The following is a 21,495-nucleotide window of genomic DNA, read 5'->3' on the forward strand; positions in this document are numbered from 1 at the left end:
AGTCTGCAGGACAAAGGCTGTACTGGGGAAGCGAGGTATCCCAGGCTGTACGTGGGGGCACATGTTGATCTGTGCAAATGGTCTCAAGATGGTGAAGGCTGAGGAGACAGTCTCCAGAGGGGATGAGGCCAGATGAAGATGTGAGGGTGTGAGAGAGAGTGAACAGTGATGTTCCTTTAGCTGGCAATGAGTGAGATGCCAGTAAATGTGTGATGGCTTTGAGTGTGTGAGTTTAGAGTGATGAGATGGTTGCCTTACCCTGGCAACACGAATGAGATTGTTCATCATCTTTCTGCACTGGATGGCCATCCTCTTCTGTGCAGCATGGCACTGATCACCACTGCCACCACTTCCCAAGCCAGAGTGGAGAAATTGCTGGACCTCCTGTGGCCAGAGCAGGGCTGGAGGACATCATGACAGGTCACTGAACTCTTCCTGGCTTTCAGGGCCATGTCTTCATTGGAGCAGTCCTTAGCTGCAAGCATTGAGAACTCTGTGTGCAGCTACAGAATAAATATGGCACCAGAGTGAGGAAACGGTGTGGCAACGGTGTGGCAGGTGAATCAGAGGCTGCTCAGCATTGAGGCGGCATGTTTCCTGTGGCTGTACAATTAATGAGAGGGAAGCAGATGACACAGCACTGAAAGCTGTCATTGCGGCCAGTGGGTAAAACATCCTTTTTCCCGCCCGCTACCGCGTTTGGCCAAAATTGGGACGATTCCACTCAATTATTTGCAGAGATAGAGGATCGATTAACTAACAAGAAACAGAGGTTGTGGATAAATGTATCATTTTCAGGCTGACAAACTAACTTGACAGGTGCCACAGGGATAAGTGTCGGAGCTTCAACTATTTACAATCTATGTTATGAACGCTGGACATTATAATGTTTTAAATGGTCTCCTTTAATTCAAGGTAAAATGAAGTACTTTGGAGTGGGGCATGGATCTCCTAAGAAATCTTACTAGAGATATGCCCATGTAGCCTCATACTAAATCTGCACGGAGACAAGCCCATGTGACTTGCTTGATATGGGGGCAGGGGCTCAGGTCAAAATTTATTGCAAGGTGCAAGCTTTAATACATGGACACAAAAGAGGGGTCAGCTGTTCTTGCTGCAGGCAAACTCAGAGGGCGGAATTTCATACTTACTCGAGGCGAGTTTGCAGGGGGCCAGTTAATTGGGTGGGAGTGAGCTGGGTGGGTGGAGGTGTGCTGCCTTTCCCGCTCTGCCCCGATTAAATTTGGGATGAGAGGTCTCGTGTACAGCCTTGCCATCCCACCACTAATTGAGGGCCTTCTGGTCAATTAAAGCCCACTTGAGGGTATCATCCTCCTGCCTCTGGAGTTCAACCAGTGGTGGGTGGGGCAGGAAGTCCAAAAAGCAAATTTGTGGGCTCCGAGGAGAAATCTTTTGTTCAAAGGCACTCAGTGCCTGATTGTGGGACCCAGCATTGGGAAAGAGCTGGGGGAAGCTGCCCTTGCTGCTGGCTCCCCTCCCCCATGACATCACCCCATGGCCTTCATCCTGACCTCACTCACCTGTGGCCTGCATCCTTCCACGATCCTATGGTTCTCCCTGGGTGCATTGCCTGCAGCTGCCACCGCTCCCAATGGTTTTGCCTGCCGGAATATAATTGGCCGACAGCTCCAAGGGGGTGGGATTTCTGTCCTCTGAGTCTTTGATTCAAGGGAAGGCCCGCCACTGGCCGCTTGAAAGGCACTTAATACTGGCAGGCCTTCCCCAAAGGGGGAGCAACATGGGGCTCTCTCCAGCTCTCCAGCCAGGGGTGAGATTTGCATCACCCGCATTAAATTCTCGTCACAGACTCTCAGAGGCAGTCAGCCAGGGATATATGGGGAAGACAACTCACAACTGGTGCCTCTATTCTAAGCAAGGCAGAAGGACTGTTTTCAGGTTCATCAGCAATGAGAAAACTGGTGAATACTGGTCATTAAATCAGGTGGGAGGGTGGGGACCCTGCCTCTTCCAGCCTCCATCCAATTAAGACCTTGGTGGGAAGGCCTGTGGGCAGCCTTCCTGCCACATCACCATTTGAAGCCTGAAGGTGGGCAATTAATGCCCACCCTAAGGGCCTCATTCCAAGGGGAGTTGAATACAAAAGTAGGGAGGTTATGCTTCAGTTGCACAGGACACTGTTGAGACCACATCTGGAGTACTGTGTACAATACAATACTAGGAATGAATAAGGAGATTCATTAAATCTCTTTATTTAATGAAAGATGTAAGTGTGTTAGAAGCAGGTCAGAGAAGGTTTACTAGGCTAATAACAGGAATCGGTGGGTTGTCTTATGAGGAAAGGTTGGACAGGTTCGGTTTATATCCATTGGAGTTTAGAAGAGTAAGAGATGATTTGATCAAGACCGTTAAGATCCTGAGAGGTTTTGCAAGGCGTATGTGGAGGGGATGTTTCCTCTTGTGGAACAATCTAGGATGAGGGGTAACGGTTTAAAAATAAGGGGTTGCTCATTTAAGACAGAGTTGAGGAGAATTTTTTTTTCTCAGAGGGTCATGAGTCTTTGGAACTCTTCCTCAAAAGGTGGTGGAGGCAGAGTCTTTGAATGTTTTTAAAGAAGAGCTAGATCGATTCTTGACTAACAAGGGGGTGAATAACTATTGAGGGTTGGCGGAAGCTTACGATCAGATATGATCCTATTGAATGGCGGAGTAGTCTTGAATGGCTGAGTGGCCTACTCCTGCTCCTAGTTCATACGTCCATATGTCCTGCCGTTGCTGGTGTTAGGGGCAGGCAGGGACTCACCATGTGGGGAGCGCGAGAAGCAAACATGTGCAAGGCTGCTTGCATGTTCCTAGGGGTGGCGGGGGGAGTGCTGTTCCCTGGTTAAGAGGCAATCAATGCCTGATTGAGGGACCCACTATTGGGAGGAGGAGGGGGGGCCCTTAAATCCCTTTAAAACTTGCTGTTGGCCATGCCCACCCCTTCCCCCCACAAATTCCCCCACCCCTCATGCCATCTGTGGCTTCAAATCCAGCAACAATCCTGGGCCACGGGTGAGTGTCGTACCAGCAGCATTCAATGCCTCCCCGGTAGCGCTGCTATTCAATAAAGCTATCAGCCTCTAATTGGCCAGCAACTCTTGGTGGGGTGGGGGGATGGTGGGAGGGGGGGGTGTGGTGGGGGGGGGGTGTTGTGGGGGTTTGCCCTTGATGCCAGGGAAGGCCTGCCAGTACCCAGTTAAGTGCCTGGGTGGCACTTAATTCTGTGGGCCTTCCCTAAAATAAAGGCGATGCGGGACTCTCTCCAGTTGACAGGCAAGACCCCCATCACCTCCATTAAATACTGCCCAACATCTCAATATCACCTCTGTTGGAGAGACAGAGAAGTAGTCTCAGGGGTAAGTAAGCAACATTAGAGACAGATCTTGAAGATAAAAGATAGATGAAGTGAATAGTTATGTTTAATCACAATGATAAAACATAACAGACAAGTATTACGGAAATCCTGTGATAGAAAAAAGCATGTTCAGAAAAGTGTGTTCGGAAAATGTTGCCAGAGGTGTTACCTTACAGGAAGTGCATACACATGAAAGAATTTTCATATACATTAAAGAGAGAGATAATTTTATCAGCGTGGTAAAGCTCTGTCCATTTATGGACAATATTTTCTCAGAGGTGCTAGAAGGTTTAAATAACAAAATAAGCTAAATGGTACGTTTCCATTCCATAAACTGTAACATTCCATTGAAACTTTTGCATTGTACTTAAGTGTTGCTAATGTTGACCATGTTAGGTAAATAAGACTTTGTCATAAACAACATAATCAATGAATTGCTAAATTCTAGGCTGTATTTAAATAAACATTAAAAATAGAAATTCTAATTTTATATTTACACAGCAGCTTGTTTTTTACCTTTTGCCTTGACACTTCACCAGGAGTGTGGTCTGCTTCTTCATTTTCATTCTCTCCCATTTTAAGGTTGCTGACCACTATGGTCCCCACTTTGCTTGAACCATCTAGAGGGCTGAAACATAAATGATGATTCAAGGTGAAAGGAATTTGCATCAGCATTTCATGCGTAACTGCATGTTCTCAGATCTCAAAAACCAGATCAGGTTTTTAAAATATTATTCTTGCCGAAGTATTGCTTGCACTCAAACATACCTGTATTTTGGAAGCAGGACTCAGTTGCTGTTTAATTTAAGATGCTCTTGTTGCATCCTATTTATAAATGGACAACATGTCAATCATATTGCCCAGTACTGAGTGGTATCATCAGTGTAAATACAAAAGAAAAATCCTCAAATATCCAACAAAATAGTGAAATGTGGCAGTGAGAAAATTGTTATCTTATCATGCTCAATCCAACCCTACCAGTCACAGAAGCATTTTTGAGAGAATGCAGCCTGCATTACACACTACTGTACATACAGTCAGGGCGCTTAGTTGGTATTGTATAAAAATTAAATATCAGTACAGATGTTAAAACATACAAAGCGCCTAGATTTCAAAATTCTTCATCTATATCAATTCAAGGATAATATTTTCTACGTAAGCACAGGCTTATCCTGGCTTCAGCAGTAACACAGTAAACAATAAACTGACAGACCTCCATAGGATCTGAAGTGCAACCAGGCTGTAATCTTCTCTTGCTTCTGATGGACAAAACAGCAAACCTAATATGCAGGACAACTATGTGGATCTTTTCCTCATTGGCCTGTGAGAACCAACTACAAGTGACTAGACCAGAAACTAGGTCATGAACTGTGCAGTAAGATTTCTTCTCACCACTATGTGCAGTGACATTATAAATCCATTCATGGAGGTTTTCTCTGTTCTGTATTTCAAGTTAAACTTAGGATTACACAATGATTCAGCAGAGGGTCAATGACACCTCAAGCTTTGCTTAGCTGGGCATAGATGCTGAGCCGTCAGGTATCATCCATTAAAGGGTACTTAGGGAGCAGCAAAGATAAATTTGTGTGCATCTGTCAAAATTTCCAGAGGCAGTGCACACCTTGCACAGAAGAAGGAGAAGTTCATTTGCACTAATGACAAGCTCCATTGAAAGAGCGGCCAATTTCATGGAAAATCAGACACAGCAGACCAAGAAATGCACGTGGCCCACAATAATGGCCTACACACTATGGCAGCGACCTTGGTAAAGCATCAATCAAAAAATCTCCTTAAGGGCAGAACAGCACACTAACATGCAGTCAAGTGCCTTCCCGCTTTTGTTTGCAGGGAAATGCAGGTGGACCCTGAGAGGGAAGAGGCAGACAGGGATGATGGCAGTGGGGTCACTTCTCAAGACTGCCCATGGGCATGGCTCTTGCTCTCAACCCCTTTGACAGAACCCTGCATGCTGTCCCCATAACCAAGTCTGCCCCTGAAGGATGCATGTGGGGACAGTTTTTGGCAGGGTCCCCTGGGGTATCATAACCCAGAGGACATCCACCAAAGGCGTCCCATGTGTGTCAGAGCAGGGGAATGAGTAGCCTACCTCTGGCTCTGCCAAAGCCAAAAGGCAGTTAAGACAAAACAGACACAGAAATGATCTTAGCTACACAAAGGGATTTTATTACACTGTAACTGTCACATTATTATACATATTTTAATGAAGGCATAACAATGTATGATCTTATTATTGTCATGAGGTCGTCTGTGCCCCATACCAGATGAAGGCAAGGCAGGTATATGCTGGCAAATGACATGAAACTCACTGAGGATGACATAAGGCTCAGAAAGAATGTAATGGTTGGATGACTGTTTGTATTGACCAGGTTCATTGTCAGGTGGGATTGAAAGCTAGCCAAATGAGAGCATTTCCGGCTTCTCAGCCATGTAGGTTTGTGGGTTGCAGGCATCAATGGCACTTCAGAATGTTCCTTTGCCTCCTCCTCTGAGGATGCTGGGCACTCTCAAACCTCCTCTGGGGCCAGCTCCAATGTCCTTTGCAGTGCCAAGTAGTGCAGGGCACAACACACTGCTGCTATCCTGGATACCTTGGCTGACCAGGTTGAAGGGCACCATCAGATCAATCAAGGAACAAGAACATTATTTTCAGCAAGTCAATGGCTCTAAATATAATTACCCTGGTGATACCAACTGAATCGCTACTATGCTTCTGTCGTGGGAGTCAGAAACCAAACAGTCATAATGTGGTTGTGAACTGTATCAACAGAAACAGATGGCCTCATTATGAATGCTTGCATGAGCTCCAGGACTCACTGATGGATGAGCTCAGCAGGGGATCTGTTTTCGCAGGCTAAAGTGGAGTGCTTGATTTGGGGGATGTATGAGGTTATAAGAAGTTATTCTGTCTTTGAACGGCTTTTTTCAATGTCTGTATATTTATTTGACAAGATTAAGAGGTATGAAGTGAGGTAAAAAAGCTTCTGTTATTGATACCATAATGGCTCTGTCTGATTGACACATTTATAGGGTTGTAAGAGCAGCAGTTTTTTTCAAAGCAGCATTTTGATTTTCAAACCTTGCCTTTGTTAGTATATGGCTCATTGGTGGGTGAGTGGGCATGGATGATGCCAAGGGGCATGGAGGTGGTATAGGAAATGGGTGGGAGTGAGGGGGTGTGTGGGGTGAGGGGTAGAGGGCCTAAGAACCTTTAATACAACTGAGCCTGAGTCCCAGAGAAATGAGGTGGGTGTTCTAACCAGCTTGCCTTGGTACACGCCCGCCTCGTGGCCAGCTCTCTACTGCCTCCAGAGGCGGCTGGCCCACCTCCATGCCTGGAACAAAAATATGTCAGGCCTGGGCCCTTTTGAAGGAGACAGGTCTGCCAAGTTAGGAAATTTCCCGACTTGAGCTTCCCACCTCAATGACAAAATTCCTGGGGTAATTGGAGGTTCTTCTTTGAATTGGCAGGTCCAGGGATAACTGCTGTGACCTATTTTGTCTCCTCTTAGATAAATGATTAAACTAAGGCAGCTGAATGGTAATAAGATTCACTTCTGGTAAAGCAAACTATGAGGGAGGATGCAGGAGACTTCAGCATGTTCACGGAGTGATCTGACAGGTGACAAGTGCAGTTCAATGCAGAGAAATAAAAAGTTATTTTGAGAAAAAGAGAGAGAAAGGCAGTACCACTACAACTTGCTTTTATTAGCATCTTTAACATAGAAAAATATACCAAATGCTCTGCAAAGGCATATGGAAAGAACATATTGGAAAGGGGCTGATCAATACCTTGTCAAAGAGGTTGGTTCTAAGGAGTGTTTTAAAAGGAAGATACAGTGATGGAGATAGAAGGGGTTAGGAAGGAAATTACAGAACATGAGGCCTAATCAGCTGAATGTATAGCCACCTATGATGGGGCATAAGGGGGAAGAAGTCACAACAGAAAGAAGGAAAGAAAGAAAGAACATTTAAATTATGAAGTGCCTTCCTGATAACAGGCCAATGCCTGAGAAATAGTGAGCTTGGGAGTTGGGGTTTTACGGAACTACAGAGTTAAGGAGATGTTGGCTTATGACGGAATTCAAACAGAAAGTTAAGAATTTTAAATTTGAGGTGTTGGGATACCAAAAACCAAATGGACGTCAGTGAGGACAAGAGTGATTGGCATGCAGAAATTGGTACAGAATGAGTTGACCTTTCTGGAGGGGCAGGTTGGCCAGGCAAACATTGAAATAGTCAAGTCTGAAGGCAGCAAAATCATGGCTGAGGGTTTCAGCAGCAGATGAATTGAGGTGGGGATGATGGTTCATAACGTGACAGAGAAGAAAGTAGGTGCTGAAGATAGAAGGCTCTGAAAAAGGGTCATACAGACTCGAAACATTAACTCTGTTTCTCTCTTCATAGATGCTGTCAGAACTGCTGAGTTTTTCCAGCATTTTCTGTTTTTATTTCGGATTTCCAGCATCCGCAGTATTTTGCTTTTATTTATTTAAGAGAAGTAGGAAGACTTTGTGAAGGGAATAAGGGGTTCTGCCAAAGTAAATGACAATGTGAGAAACCAGAAGGAAATTCACCCCCACGATTCCATGAAAACAAAACCATGTGTAGTCTATATTTTTTCAGTACAGTGAGTAAAACTTTGACATTATTATACTCAGTTGGTCAGCCATACTTGCACTGTTAACAGAACCTAACAACAGCTTGCATTTATAAAGCACCTTTAAAATAGCAAAACATACTAAAACACTTTACAGAAGTGATAATCAAATATAAGGAGAGGTGACCAAATGTTTGGACAAAAAAGAAGGTTTTAAAGAGCATCTTGAAGCAGTGAGAGCTATAGAGGCACAGGGATTTAGGGAGGGATTTCCAGAGCTTGGGGTCGAGGCAAATGAATGCATAGCCACCAATGGTGGAGCAATGAAAAACAGAGTTAGTAACCATGTTTATGCAAACTAGAAATCTGACCAGCTAATTAAATTGACATAAATTTTTAGTAAAAGCCCAGAAAGTTATCTGATCAAAGGCTGTATAGCATGAATTGATAATAGATCCATTCGAAGAACTAATTTCAAACATCTCTCCTCTATTATAATTAATGTGATATGGTGATCTTGAGCAGTGCTTTAATCATCTCTCAATCCTCTACACCAGAAGGAAATTCACAGGAACATTTGCTATTAACAGTATTACAAGAATAGAAATAAAGAAAGGAAATCAAAGAAAGAAAATTGGATGGTTGGCTGATGTATTGCGCTGTAAAGAGGGCAGAAAGAAAGCAGAGAAAAAAGGCACCTCAGAAATGTTACAAAGTAGCTGTGAATGGATTAAAAATAATGTAATATTCTGTAATCTAATGCTAATAAAATCTGATTATTCTTAGCATTAATAACACAGCAAATCACACTTAAGCTCAGTGTGAAAAGCTTTGGTTGTATTTTCCTGTTCAAATTTGACAGGAGGTAGCTAGCTGAAGCACTTTAACCTAAGAATAATTTGAGATAGAATTACATGGAATATACAGCACAGAAACATGCCATTCAGCTCAACCAGTTCATCCTCCGCTTGCGCTTCTGCATGGATCTCTCAAAACATATACTGGAATGGATAGGAAATAAATGTTGTACAAATGCACAACAGGTCAATCAATAACTGAAAAAGAAATGGAAGAAGGTTTCCAGTGCAACTTTTCCGTGGACTCAAATGTTCACCTGTCCTTCTTGGCCATTTCAGACTTCTCATATGCACAATTCTTCATTCTAATTTAAGCCAATTTATGTTTCAAAGCATTTCACACAATAAATTAAATTTGAAGTACGGCAAGTAGCATCTTGGTTCATCAGTAACAATCTGACCTGAATCAGAAGATTGTGGTTTAAGTTCCACCCCTGGACTTGGCCATATAATGAAGGCAGACATTTCAGTGTAGACATAATAACTGAAGATGAGATATCAAGTCGGGACTCCTCATATCTTTCTTGGTAGATATTAAAGATCCCATGGGAAATTTTTGAAGAAGGGTAGGGAGTTTGCCTGGTGTCTCACCCAACATTTATCCCTCAAGTGAATCCACCAAAACAGATAGACAATTAACTCATCTCACTGCTGTTTGAGGGACCTTATTATGCACAAATTTATTACCACACTTACTGGAAAAATAACAGTGACTACACTTCATAAAGTAATTAATTATGTTCACTTGGGTGTCTTTCATTTTATGTAAACAGATTATGAGCGCAAAATGAAATAACAAGGCTTTACTCATTTTCATTTTCTAAAATGATTCCTCATGAAAATAGGATCTCACTGTAAAAGGCAAAGCACACACCACAACAGTCACGAAAAGCATATTATAAAAACAGAGAAATAATTAAAGAATATCAAGGACCTTGCTAAATAGGTGACTATAACGGTTACAAGGATGCCATTTTTCAGCTCTGTAAAATAAAGTGCAGTCTTGTTGTGTTAAGAATCATGTGGTGCAGCTTCGCTGCAATGTGAAATATACAATTTGGGAGAGGTGCTCATTATTCTGAAATTATCAATTTTCAAATCATTTATTTGCATTGTTAATTGTACTCTTTGCTAAGTACTCTCACTTGTGTCTTATTCTTTTAAAATGTAGGCTTTCATAATGTTTCATTTGTAAAGGAGTGAGTAACTGAGCCAGAGAGCCCAAAAAGGTTACAGGTCTTTTCTGATTTAGTTAATCTTAGTTTGGGTAAAGGGTGGCTGAAAATTGGTCACAATATCTCTGGAAGGGCCAAAAAATATCTAGACTTGTTGCTTTTAAAATGTGCCTATGGGCATTGGATAAGAATAATAAGTTCGCTGCTGATGCCCTCCACCATGACAGCCCACTGGCACTTACTCTATAGGTCCATATATAAAGAATGACTAATTGGGGGATGTTTTAAAGGATGGCTGACACATTGGAACCTGACCCCAATATATGTCAGGAGCTTTAAGGCAGGAGACTGAGGCAAGAGCGGCCTGACAGATGACAGATATTGTTCAGTGTAGCAAAATAAGCAGTAGTCATTTTTTGGAAAAAGAACAGTGAAAGGAAGTAGCACAACAACGTACTTTTATATTATGTCTTTAACATAGAAAAAAACATGCTAAGATGCCTTGCAAAGGCATAAGGCAAAATGGACACCAAGCTGAAGGAGGAGATGTTAGGGATGTGAGTGGAGGGGGGTCTTGGCTGTTAAAAGTTCTGTTACAAAGGTTGGTTCTGTATATAGTCTTAATGGAGTATAGAGAGGTGAAGAGAGAAGGGGTTTAGGAAGGGAACGTGGGGCATAGGACGCTGCTATGGTCCAGCCAGATCTGATGATGGATAGCTAATCCAATTTTGTACCAGATGCACTCAAATCTGCACACCGAAGTTCAGAGGGCACAATGTGGGCTATACCAGAGGGCTATTAGGATGGGAGAGAAGAAAGGTTTTTTTGGGGATAAGGGCATCAACGATGGGGGAAGAGAGTGGTTGAACAAATTAACAGTTTTCAGAAGCATTATGATGAATGGCTAACCAAGGATTAGGTGCTAGCAGCTTGAAAATGTAATTGTAAGTGACTTGTAGAGTTTTTTTCCCCCAGGGGCAGACACAGGAGGCAAAGAGGGTTTATGGGTGGTGAAGGCTAGGAGGAAGTGGTGGAAGTGAGATGAGATGGTTAGGATTTTGGGAACAGAGGGACCTTATGAGATTGCAAGTTCAAGAAGTTGACCATGTATATGAGGAGGAGAGCTTATATGGAGAGAAAGGTTTGCGGATGATGGTGAAATCAGAGAAAGGCCAGGATATGTCGAGGTGCAGACTGAGGATGATGTGCAGAGCCTGATGGAGGAAAGGAGATCTAAGGGAGAAACTGATCCTGGCTAGGGGAAGGGTTGATAATGAGAATTATAAAAGAGAAACAGCAGGGGTAGGGGTAGTAGTTGGGCAATCGAGAATAAGGTGAGGTGCTCCCAGGAGGACTGAATGGAAGAGGTATAAGGGGAAAGGGAAAAGGTGTGGTCTGCTGATCAGGGCCACAACATTTTGTGCAGGATCAGTGGTGGAAAGTATAACCAGGCAGGGAGGCTTCACTAGTAGCCAAGGCTATCTATTCACCAAGTTTCAAAGCCAGAAAGTAAAATAAATGTCCATAATCGGGTCATGAATGACAAGGACACATTATTAATGAGTGAACAAACATTCTGGAAGGAAATACAGAGAGCGTCAGTGTTTGTTAATCTACTGATTAGCATCTGAGGGAGCAGTGGTGGGCAGGGTAAACAGAATTAAAATTTTAGCAAGATTACCCTTCACTGTAATGATGAGAGAAGAAGGTTGGTCTGTTGTTGTAAGCAGGCAGCAGTGAATAACCTAATAGGCCCTAACACAAATTCCAATAAAAGTCCAGGGTATTGTGGGCCTACCCAATGTTGATTTGAGCCTAACACAGCAGCAGGACTGTAAGAAGACAGAGGAATAGTGATGACTCGTAGTGATTAGGGTTGGGTTGGAGAGGGGGGGAAACTACCTGTGATTGGAGAAATGAATGACGGCACAACTGGATGACAGAAAGGGGAGCAGACAAAAGACAAGGGCCTGAGAGGGGGCATGAGAGAAAAGAAGAAGGTTGAAGTAATTGAACCTGGTCAGCAGCAATGAATGGATACAAAAGGGAATTCAAGTTGCAGAGGCAGAGATTAGAAGAGACATGTCCTGATTATAAACAGAGGAATAGGGAGGTGAGATATGAGCACTCCAAAAATAGTTTGAGGTATACAGCCGTACTATTTGAAAATCATTAGCATCAAATTTTAGTAAAATATCACTGCTAAACATGAAAGCAAAAAGAATGCTGTGGAGATGGGATTTTTCCAGAATCTAGTGATACTGATAGTCCTCTGCTAAAGCCAGAGTATCTATTAGGTTAACAAAGCAAATGAACAACAATAATTTTCTTTTACATAACATACTTCACAGTTGATCAATACTTTTGGAGTGTAGTTACTGCTGTAACATTGAGAAAAGCAGTAGCCCATTTGCACACAGCAGGGTTCCGTAAACAGCAATTAAATAAATGACCAATTAAACAGTTGTCTGAGTCATGGTGAAGTGAGAAACATTGGCCAGGCCGCCAGTGAAATTCCTGCACTCTTCTTCAATCCTTAGAATCCTTTACACACACCTGTCAGAGCAAGAAGGGACCTCAGTTTCATATTTCATTCAAGAGATGCCTCTTCTGACAGTGCAGCAGTAACTTATACAATCTTCACTGAAGTATCAGTGTGGTGGATTATGCATTCAAGTCTCTGGAGTTGGGCTTGAACCCATGACCTCTGACTCAGTCATGAGTGTGCCACCATTGAGCCAAGCTTGACACAACAGAGTGCTTATATTACTGCACTGAATCTTAGCATAGTGAACTTTTGGCTTGTTTTGCTCCTCCGCAATATTCTATACATGTACACTATTGAGATTCTCAGGCTTGGTTTTGAAATAAGACCATAAGGTGTAGGGGCAGAAGTAGGCCATTTGGCCCATCGAGTCAGTTCTGCAATTTAATGAGATCATAGCTGATTTGATAATCCTCAACTCCACTTTCCTGCCTTTTCCCCATAACCCTTGATTCCCTTACTGATTAAAAATTTGTCTCTCTCAGCTTTGAATATACTTAACGACCCAGCCTCTACAGCCCTCTGCGGTAAAGAATTCCACAGATTGACTACCCTCAGAAGAAATTCCTCCTCATCTCTGTTTTAAATGAGAGACCCCTTACTCTGAGATTATGCCCTCTAGTCCTAGACTCTCCCACAAGGGGAAAACACCTCTCAGCATCTACCCTATCAAGCTCTCTAAGAATCTTATATGCTTCAATAAGGCTGCCTCTCATTCTCCTAAACTCCAATGAGTACAGGCACAATCTACTCAACCTCTCCTCATAAGAAAATCCCTCCATACCCGGGATCTTCTTTGGACTGCCTCCAATGCCAGTATATCTTTCCTTGGATAAGGGGAACAAAATTGTTCACAGTATTCTAGGTGTGGTCTAACTAATGCCTTGTATAGTTTTAGCAAGACTTTCCTATGTTGATACTCCATTCCCTTTGAAATAAAGGCCAACATTCCATTTGCCTTTCCAATACCTGTTGAACTTGTATATTAGCTTTTTGGGATTCATGCACAAGGACTCCTAAATCCCTGTGCTGCAGCCTTTCTCCATTTAAATAATATTCAGCTCCTCTATTCTTCCTGCCAAAGTGCATAACTTCACATTTTCCCACATTATATTTCATATGCCAAGTTTTTGCCCACTCACTTAACCAGTATACATCCTTCCGTAGACTTCTTGTGTTATCCTCACTACTTGCCTTCCCGCCTATTTTTGTGTCATCTGCAAACTTGGCGATAGTACATTCATTTCCCTCATCCAAGTCATTAATATATATTGTAAATAATTGAGGTCCCAACACTTAACCCCGTGGCACTCCACTAGTTACAGGTTGCCTTCCCAAAAATGACCCCCCCTTATTCCAACTCTGTCTTCTATTAGTTAGCCAATCCTCTGTCCATGCTAATATACTACCCCCAACACGATGGGATCTTGTCTTATTGAGTAGCCTTTCGTGCCTTATTAAACACCTTTTGGAAATCCAAAAATATTACATCTACTGGTTCCCCTTTATCTATCCTGCTTTGTTACCTTCTAACACTGAATGCAGGATAGTAGGGGAGGTTAGTTTAGGTCAAGCAGGTAGAATGGGTCAACGACTTACTGCACAACAGATGTACTTCAGCCTATCAGCAAATGCTACCGGCTTGTGTTACATTAACTAAGCTTTAGGTCAGGCTAATTGCTTTCTCTGCTCACAAAACCCATTATTTACTGGCCAATGAGCACTATTACTTAGTGCTTGAGAAAGCAGTTCAATAGGGTCCATGCTTGTACCTGATCAGATGTGACATTAACTGTGTGAAATTTAGGTGAATTTCAAAAGCCTATTGCGTACCTTTACTAAACCTAACTCACTTGTAAAGGATGAAGCTTGTCATTTACCACATACTTATATTGGACAAGACTAACTAGGGAATAATTTGTAATTTCAAGATATGACTGTTGTTTTCACTGGTATAGGCTATTTGGTTGCACAATAATTCAGCAAAAAATGATAGATCCTTAAGAAAGTAGATAAATTGAACTGTGATATTAAGTTCAAGACTTCCACATAAACTGGGACCAGTGGGGACACAGTTGCTCAGCCTACAGTACTCATGAAGCAAAATAATTTACATTCAGATCAATCACATATTCATGGCAGCCTAACCCCAAAACTACTTGCTAGTTAAGTGTGTGCATCCATGGGAATAATAATGATTCAAAAGTTAGCACTTCATATTTATATTATTTAGGGTACCTCAGTTGCTCTGCTTCACTGCTGCTTCCTCCTCTTATGTCAATGTCTATGTTGTTTCTCTCCTTCCCTTTGTTTCTATGTCTTCTCTACTCCAATGTTAATCCATGCTACATGATGCCCTTCTTGCTGTTGCAATCTATTTCCTTCATTACTGTGGCCTCAAGTTCTCTGTCCAATGGGATTTTGATTTAAACCAAACTATGTTCCATATGTGGGTTACAATGCATAACACGGTAGACATGCTTGATACAACTTCGCCGTTTTAGATATTGGGGTTTATTTTTCTTTGGAAACAAGCAAAAAATTCATTGTGCGTATAATACAATTTCTCAATTTTGTATTCACACTAATCTGTTTGCTCTCATTAGTGACTAGAGAAAAACGTGCCCAAAATCATGTTAAAAATTGCACATATTGGAAATCGTTCCCTTTCCTGTAAAACATCTGAAGAATCCCAACATAGGAATCTGCATATAGATAGCACCGCAGCAGTGGTTCACATTCAAATCTTCTGCCTATGTTTGCACTCCTTCAAACAGCTGTACTCAGCAACAATAAAAGTGGACAGCTTTATTTTCAAGTCCCTTCCTATACCATCAGCAATTACAGATTTTTTTTTCTTAAATCTAGAGACTGGGTCAGGCTTGTCCAACATGTAGCCCTGGGCCACTATATGGCCCGCCAAGGCTCTCTATCCAGCCTGTGGACCCAGTGTTCAAAATTCTGTAAGTTAATTTGAAGACTCTTCAAAGAACTACTCCACCAATCATAGGCCTTCTCTCCTGCCTGTTCTGTTGCTAGGATCACTAGTGAGCCACTCAGCGGCAAGTGTGGGAGAGAAGCAGTCTCTGACTGGAGGAGCAGCTTTCTTCAACCTGGGGCCTGAAGATATGGTATGATGGCAGCAGTGAGTCTGCTAGGGAGGTTTTCGGGGAGGTGGTGGGGGGGCAGGGTGCAGAGTAACCAAGTGGCTGCTGGGTAGCGGGTTGCTGCCAGGCAGTTTGAGGGGTTGGTAGGGGAGTGGTTGCCGGGTGGGGGGCAGAGAATGACTACTGGGTAAGGGGATGAGACTGGCTGCTGGGGTTGTGGTGGGGGCTGGGGAAGACAAGACTGGTTGCTGGTGGGAAGAGAAGAGACTGGCTGCTGGTGGGAGTGGGGGTGGGGGGAGGTGGGGGGAGGTGGTTAGAGGAGAGACTGGCTGCTGTTGGGGTGGTTAGAGAAGGGACTGGTTGCTGGTGGGAAGAGAAGAGACTGGCTGCTGGTGGGAGTGGGGATAGAGTAGAGACTGGTTGCTGGTGGGGGGGGTGGTGGAAGAGAAGGAACTGGCTGCTGGTGGCAGGGGATGGAGAGAAGAGACTACCTGCTGGTGGGGGGGGTGGAGAGGAGAGACTGGCTGCTGGTGGGAGGGGGTTAGAGAAGGGACTGGCTGCTAGTGGCGGGGGAGAAGAGACTTGCTGCTAGTGGAGAGGGGGAGGGAGAAGAGACTGGCTGCTAGTGATGTGGGGGGAATGAAAGAACTGGCTGCTGGTGATGCGGGGGGCGGGCGGTTGGTGGTGGAGAAGAGACTGGCTGCTGGTGAGGATGGGGGAGAAGAGACTGGCTGCTGGTGGGGGGGGGGGTGAAGAGACTGGCTGCTAGTGGGGGTGTAGAAGAGACTGGCTGCTAGTGATGTGGGGGAATGAAAGAACTGGCTGCTGGTGATGGGGGGGGTTGGTGGAGAAGAGACTGGCTGCTGGTGAGGGGGTGGAGAAGAGACTGGCTGCTAGTGGGCGGGTGGAGAAGAGACTGGCTGCTGGTGGGGGGTGCTTGGGAGAAGAGATTGGCTTCTGGTGGGCGGGGAGAAGGGACTGGCTGCTGGTGCTGGTGGTTGGGGGGGGGAGAGATTGGCTGTTGGTGTCTGTGAGAGTATGGGGGCATGTCTGTGTGTGAGCGCGTGCATGTGAGAGAGAGAGCAAGTGTGAGAGTGTGTGAAAGAGAGAGCAGGAGCGTGTGTGTGTGAGAGAGAGAGAGAAGGAGTGTGTGCATGTGTGTGAGAGAGGAGTGTGTGCGTGTGAAAGAGAGCAAGAGAGAGAGAGCACGCACAGGAGTGTGTGCATGCAAGAAGACTGTGTGTGAGAGCGCAAGAGAAAGTGTGTGTGCACGAGAAAGAGAGAGTCTGGCTCACTCCCAGTCTCAGAGTTTGCACTCCCCTCACCCCCCGCACACCAACACACTCGCACCAACTCACATAGTGGGTGTGGGTGAGGGTGAGTGACTAAATATCCTGAGACAGAGTGAGCTGGAAAAACACAATTTGACCCTCTCACACTCTAATAGTCATCTTTATTAATTACTCATTAATTTAAATGATCAATTTATTGTTTTGACATTGCTTTATTCAGCTCAGCAAGTTGTTTCTTTTCTTCACATCTCAACATTTTATTGGAATTCATGTTTAATGTTGCACCAAACCATACCTTGTCGAAATTTGCTCATTGGTCTCGAGTGAGAAAAAAATTGAAATGTGGCCCCTCGCCTGAAGAGGTTGGACAAGCCTGGACTAGACCGTAATCCTACAACGAAAGCCTAAGATTCACTTTGCTTTGCTGAACTTCATACTGCATGCTAGCAATTACATTTCAAAAATTCTCCAAACTCCTGTTTTGTTCTTTCATAAGATGTGACAAAATCTGCTGTGACATCGTACTTCAAAAAAAATCTGCTTCCTGACCTCTAAAACTAACATGTTTGTAAATGACAGGTCTATTTTCTCAACGCTGTAGAGACATGAAGATATGACAATGTGTCATGTAATAAAACATGCCTTGGGCATGTCCAAAGGCATGAATGATCTAGTATGCTTTTAAACATAAAAGTCTCCAAGATGGCAATTCAGCTAAGCAAATCGTATGAAAATGAGTCATAAAACTGGGTTAACAATGCTCATTTTAGCTCATGATTTAAGGATACTAATTTGTTGCAATGATTTCATGCCTGATTGCATCATGTGGTGGGGCATTGGCCCATGCAGGCAAGAAAAGTCCTAGTTCAAACATCAGCCCATTAGTTAGCTGATCTGAGTGGCAGTTGGGATATCCCTGCGTAAAGCCAAAGGGAAATTTCTACACAATTTCACATTTCTGATTTTAATCAAAGGATTCTTCCATCCTCCTGCAAGTGCCTAAGTGTGGACATCATGCAAATAATATATTGGACTGAATTTTGATACCTAACATGATAGGCTATTCTATCAACACTTAGGGTGGGATTTTGTGCTAGTGGCAGGAAGGTTGATTTGGGAAACTTTTTGACTCACCAGGCCTGTCTCCTTTAAAAAGACCCTGCCTGGCATACTTTCATTCCGGGGAGGCAAGGACTGGATGGAGTTGGGTCCCCTGCCTCCAGACGCAGCAACGTACATGGATGGATGGCAAAGCCAGCCTCCATCTACTGGGACATCGGCCCAGTTGTAATGATGAAAGTTAGGACCTCAAAATCTCATCCCTCCTCGCCTACATGTTCTCCACGCCCACCATGCCCCTACATGCATCCTCATAATCCCTCCATGCCCCCTTATGTCCCACACACTCCCTCCATGCTTCCTCATACTTCCCATGTTCCTTCCATGCCTCTTTAAACCTCCCATGTGTCCTCCATAGCCATTCACCTGGTATCCAAAAAAGGATAGATCTCAGAATGTCTTTGAAATGGACACTAAAAAAAAGATCAATCTCATAGAGCTGTCAGTCAAACACACTTCAAACTGATAGAAAAACTCATTCATAAAAGCCATTCAAAAAATTTAAATCCACTCAAGTGGTCAATGGTAAAAACAAATATCTATTCAATAACAATATCAAAGACAGACAACCCTTTAATAACCTATTAAAACTATCAAAATGTGAATTCAGCACCCTGCTGAGTTAAGTGATTCACCAGATTTTGAATTTCAGCCAAGCATTCATGAGTTCAGATGTTAAAACAAATACTAGGAAATCTAAACAATGGAGCCTGTTGAAACTGAAAAATTGTTTGTTTCTAAGCTACACCAGATGTCCTGTCAATCAAAGCAGTCCAGGAGCAGTTGGGGGCTTTTTTTCTTCAGCTAAAGCTGTTGAAGGTTATTTTTCCCAAATAAAAAGGACTCTGGGCATTTAAAACTCTTCAGGTTATTACTCTAGAGTTCCCAAACAGTGTTTTAGGATGCATTGGTGCACTGCATCTGAACCTTATACAATGCTAATCATTGTAATAGTTAACTTATCTTTACCTTTTCAGGACAGAGCCTCATAATCAATCAGTGCATTAAAAACACATCTAACTTACAATCAGCATCTAACTATTAAAACTAAAAGAACACATTTTATTTTTATATTTCAAAACCTGTCAATGAAAGAATTCCAGAAGCAGGTGGCATTTTCTTTTGTTCCCCACTTGGGACTAGGTGCCCCTGTGGTTCACAACTCCTCTGAGATGCTGTGAACCACATTGACTAACAAAATGGGCCAAACTCCTTAAAAAAAGCATGGATTCCAAAATGTCCACCCCCACAATGGTGTAGGCAAGAGAAGGATTGCTGGATCCAGGATCACCCTTATCCCAGAGCCATAAAAATCTCACACAACTGAAGTGGTGCAGGAATCACAGAATTGGGTCTCATTCACCATTTTTAAATTCATCCCACCTCAATTCCAAAATGGACAGGCACATGAAAATCTGGGCTCTACTGTCTGAGCTTATGCATGAGGAATCGCCATCCTGTGTACCAGAAGGTAACCATGGAATGAAAATTGAGCAGGAAGTCAACTGCATCAGAACAGGAAGGAAATGTCATACATTCGCAGGTCAGGTATAAAATTTATTAGATTCAGGGTAAAGGTCTCCCTGGACTTAACTGAGGTACATATAGCATGTAAGTCATCTTTTGGGGGTACATGGGAGAAATTTTCCACTGGTGGATTTAAGGTCCGCTGCAAACATAGAATATTTTTGCCTAATTTATATTTTCAATTCATTAATTTTTCATTGCATGTGTAAAGAAAAATAACTTAGGATGCTTCCGGGTGTATGCTTGTTCTGCTTGTTGTATTTGTTACAAATGTTCGGACGTGTGGCATGGTCCATGGACAAGCTAGTGGGTTTGTCATAGGGGGACAGGCCTCTGTGGACCCCTCAGTCCACACTGAGCTGCCTAGCACAGATTGGAGGTTTCCATAGAGGACGCTTCCCCTTCCAAACTATTTGGAGCTGACAGGATCAACTGGAACAATGCACCATCTAAGAAGAGGAGACCATCACTTATCTGGCCTCTTGCCTGAAGAAATGAGATAATGTGTTGACCAGCAAAAGTTTCCTGAGTGTAAAGGAGTCTTGGTTGGAGAAGGACCTGTGGGGTCTGAATAAGCTGCAGCGTGGCAGGCAGGGCGGAAGTTGAGGGTGGGGGTGGGAGTCAGCTGCTCCACGCTGCTGGTCTTAACCTCCAGCCACTACCTGAGGAATTTCCCCACATATCTGAGCTGGTGCAACTCCGAGGAAGGAGAACAGACGATTAAGCCTTGGAGAGCTGGCAGATTTAGACTCTTGAGGCAGAATTTTACCAGCCCTTGGGTGGTGGGCTAGGAGGCTAGTAAAATGCTGGGAAGCTGAGTTGTGAGATGCCTCACCAACACAGTTCCACTGCCGGGGAGGTTTTCTAGTGGCAAGAATGCAGTGACTAGGCTGCCCACCAACCAGAGGCAGAAGATCAGTTTGGACAATTTAAGGGCAATTTTGCCAGCAAAGTTGCTGGCCCCATCCCCGCAGAGGCTGTCAGCTAAAATGAGGTGGCCTCCCTCTGGCTTCCTTGGGGTGGGGGTGGGGATGATATGGAGCCAGAGGCACCATGGCCCAAGGACGGGGTTGCAGGGTTGCCAGTGGCAAAGGCTGCCTATGCAGGGGATTTCCCTTCAATGGTGAGGCCTGTCTGTTTGGCTCCAGCAAAAAAAAAGACAACTTTTTGCCACCCTTCCAAAGCTGCCTCAAAATGGAAGCTCTCCCACATTTCCCTTTCTGCCTCTGCAGCAGCCAGCTCTTAGAATGGCACTGCCAAAGCTGCAGAAGGCCCTCTTGCCTTCTTTAGTTTGCCACCTCCCCTGCTGTCAGCTCTTGATTGTCTTCTCCTGGCAATATCGCAGGAGAAGTCCTACTTCCTGCCTGAACATGCTGGCCTCCTGAAAAATGCTCTGACATTGGGACCTCCCCATTGTTGGGAAGATACCAGCCTTTAATTCTACCTTAATTTTTCCTCTTCTGGCATTTTGAGTTTTCCTTATTAGTCCTATTCAGGGAATTGCTCAGCTGATTCTCCTACTTTCAATGAAGGGCTGCTCCTATGATGTTAACTTTTCATTTCTTTCAGAAGCTGATTAACATTCAGTATACTTCCAACAATGCTTTTGCAAATGTTAACCCTTCATGTATCAATTCCCACCATGTCACATAGCCCTAATAATTCACTTCTGATGAAACTTTAAAGTGACCTGTTGAGTTTTCTACCTCAATGAAAACTCATACCCTTTTGCAATTGTTCAATAAAGAAGAAATGTTTGAGCACGGGATGATTGAATGTTGAAATATTTTATATTATTTTATTAAAAAAGTTCACTAAAAAGGGAATGAGATGAATCTAAAAGCTATTTAAAAATTAAGATGCAACAATAAAATACAAA

The 21,495-nt window shown here is 43.5% G+C and overlaps 1 protein-coding gene across 3 annotated transcripts in view; it reads right to left on the minus strand.

Annotated features, from left to right (window-relative positions):
- Nucleotides 1–21,495, minus strand: part of inpp4b (inositol polyphosphate-4-phosphatase type II B) — a 900,896-nt gene that overhangs the window by 255,279 nt on the left and 624,122 nt on the right. For all 3 annotated transcript variants that reach the window (XM_041213287.1, XM_041213212.1, XM_041213146.1), the window contains one exon: nt 3,893–4,004. In XM_041213287.1, coding sequence (XP_041069221.1) covers nt 3,893–4,004 — 112 coding nt within the window. The remainder of the gene's footprint in view (nt 1–3,892; nt 4,005–21,495) is intronic.

This window comes from Carcharodon carcharias, chromosome 1, assembly GCF_017639515.1.
Source record: "Carcharodon carcharias isolate sCarCar2 chromosome 1, sCarCar2.pri, whole genome shotgun sequence".
NCBI lineage: Eukaryota > Metazoa > Chordata > Chondrichthyes > Lamniformes > Lamnidae > Carcharodon > Carcharodon carcharias.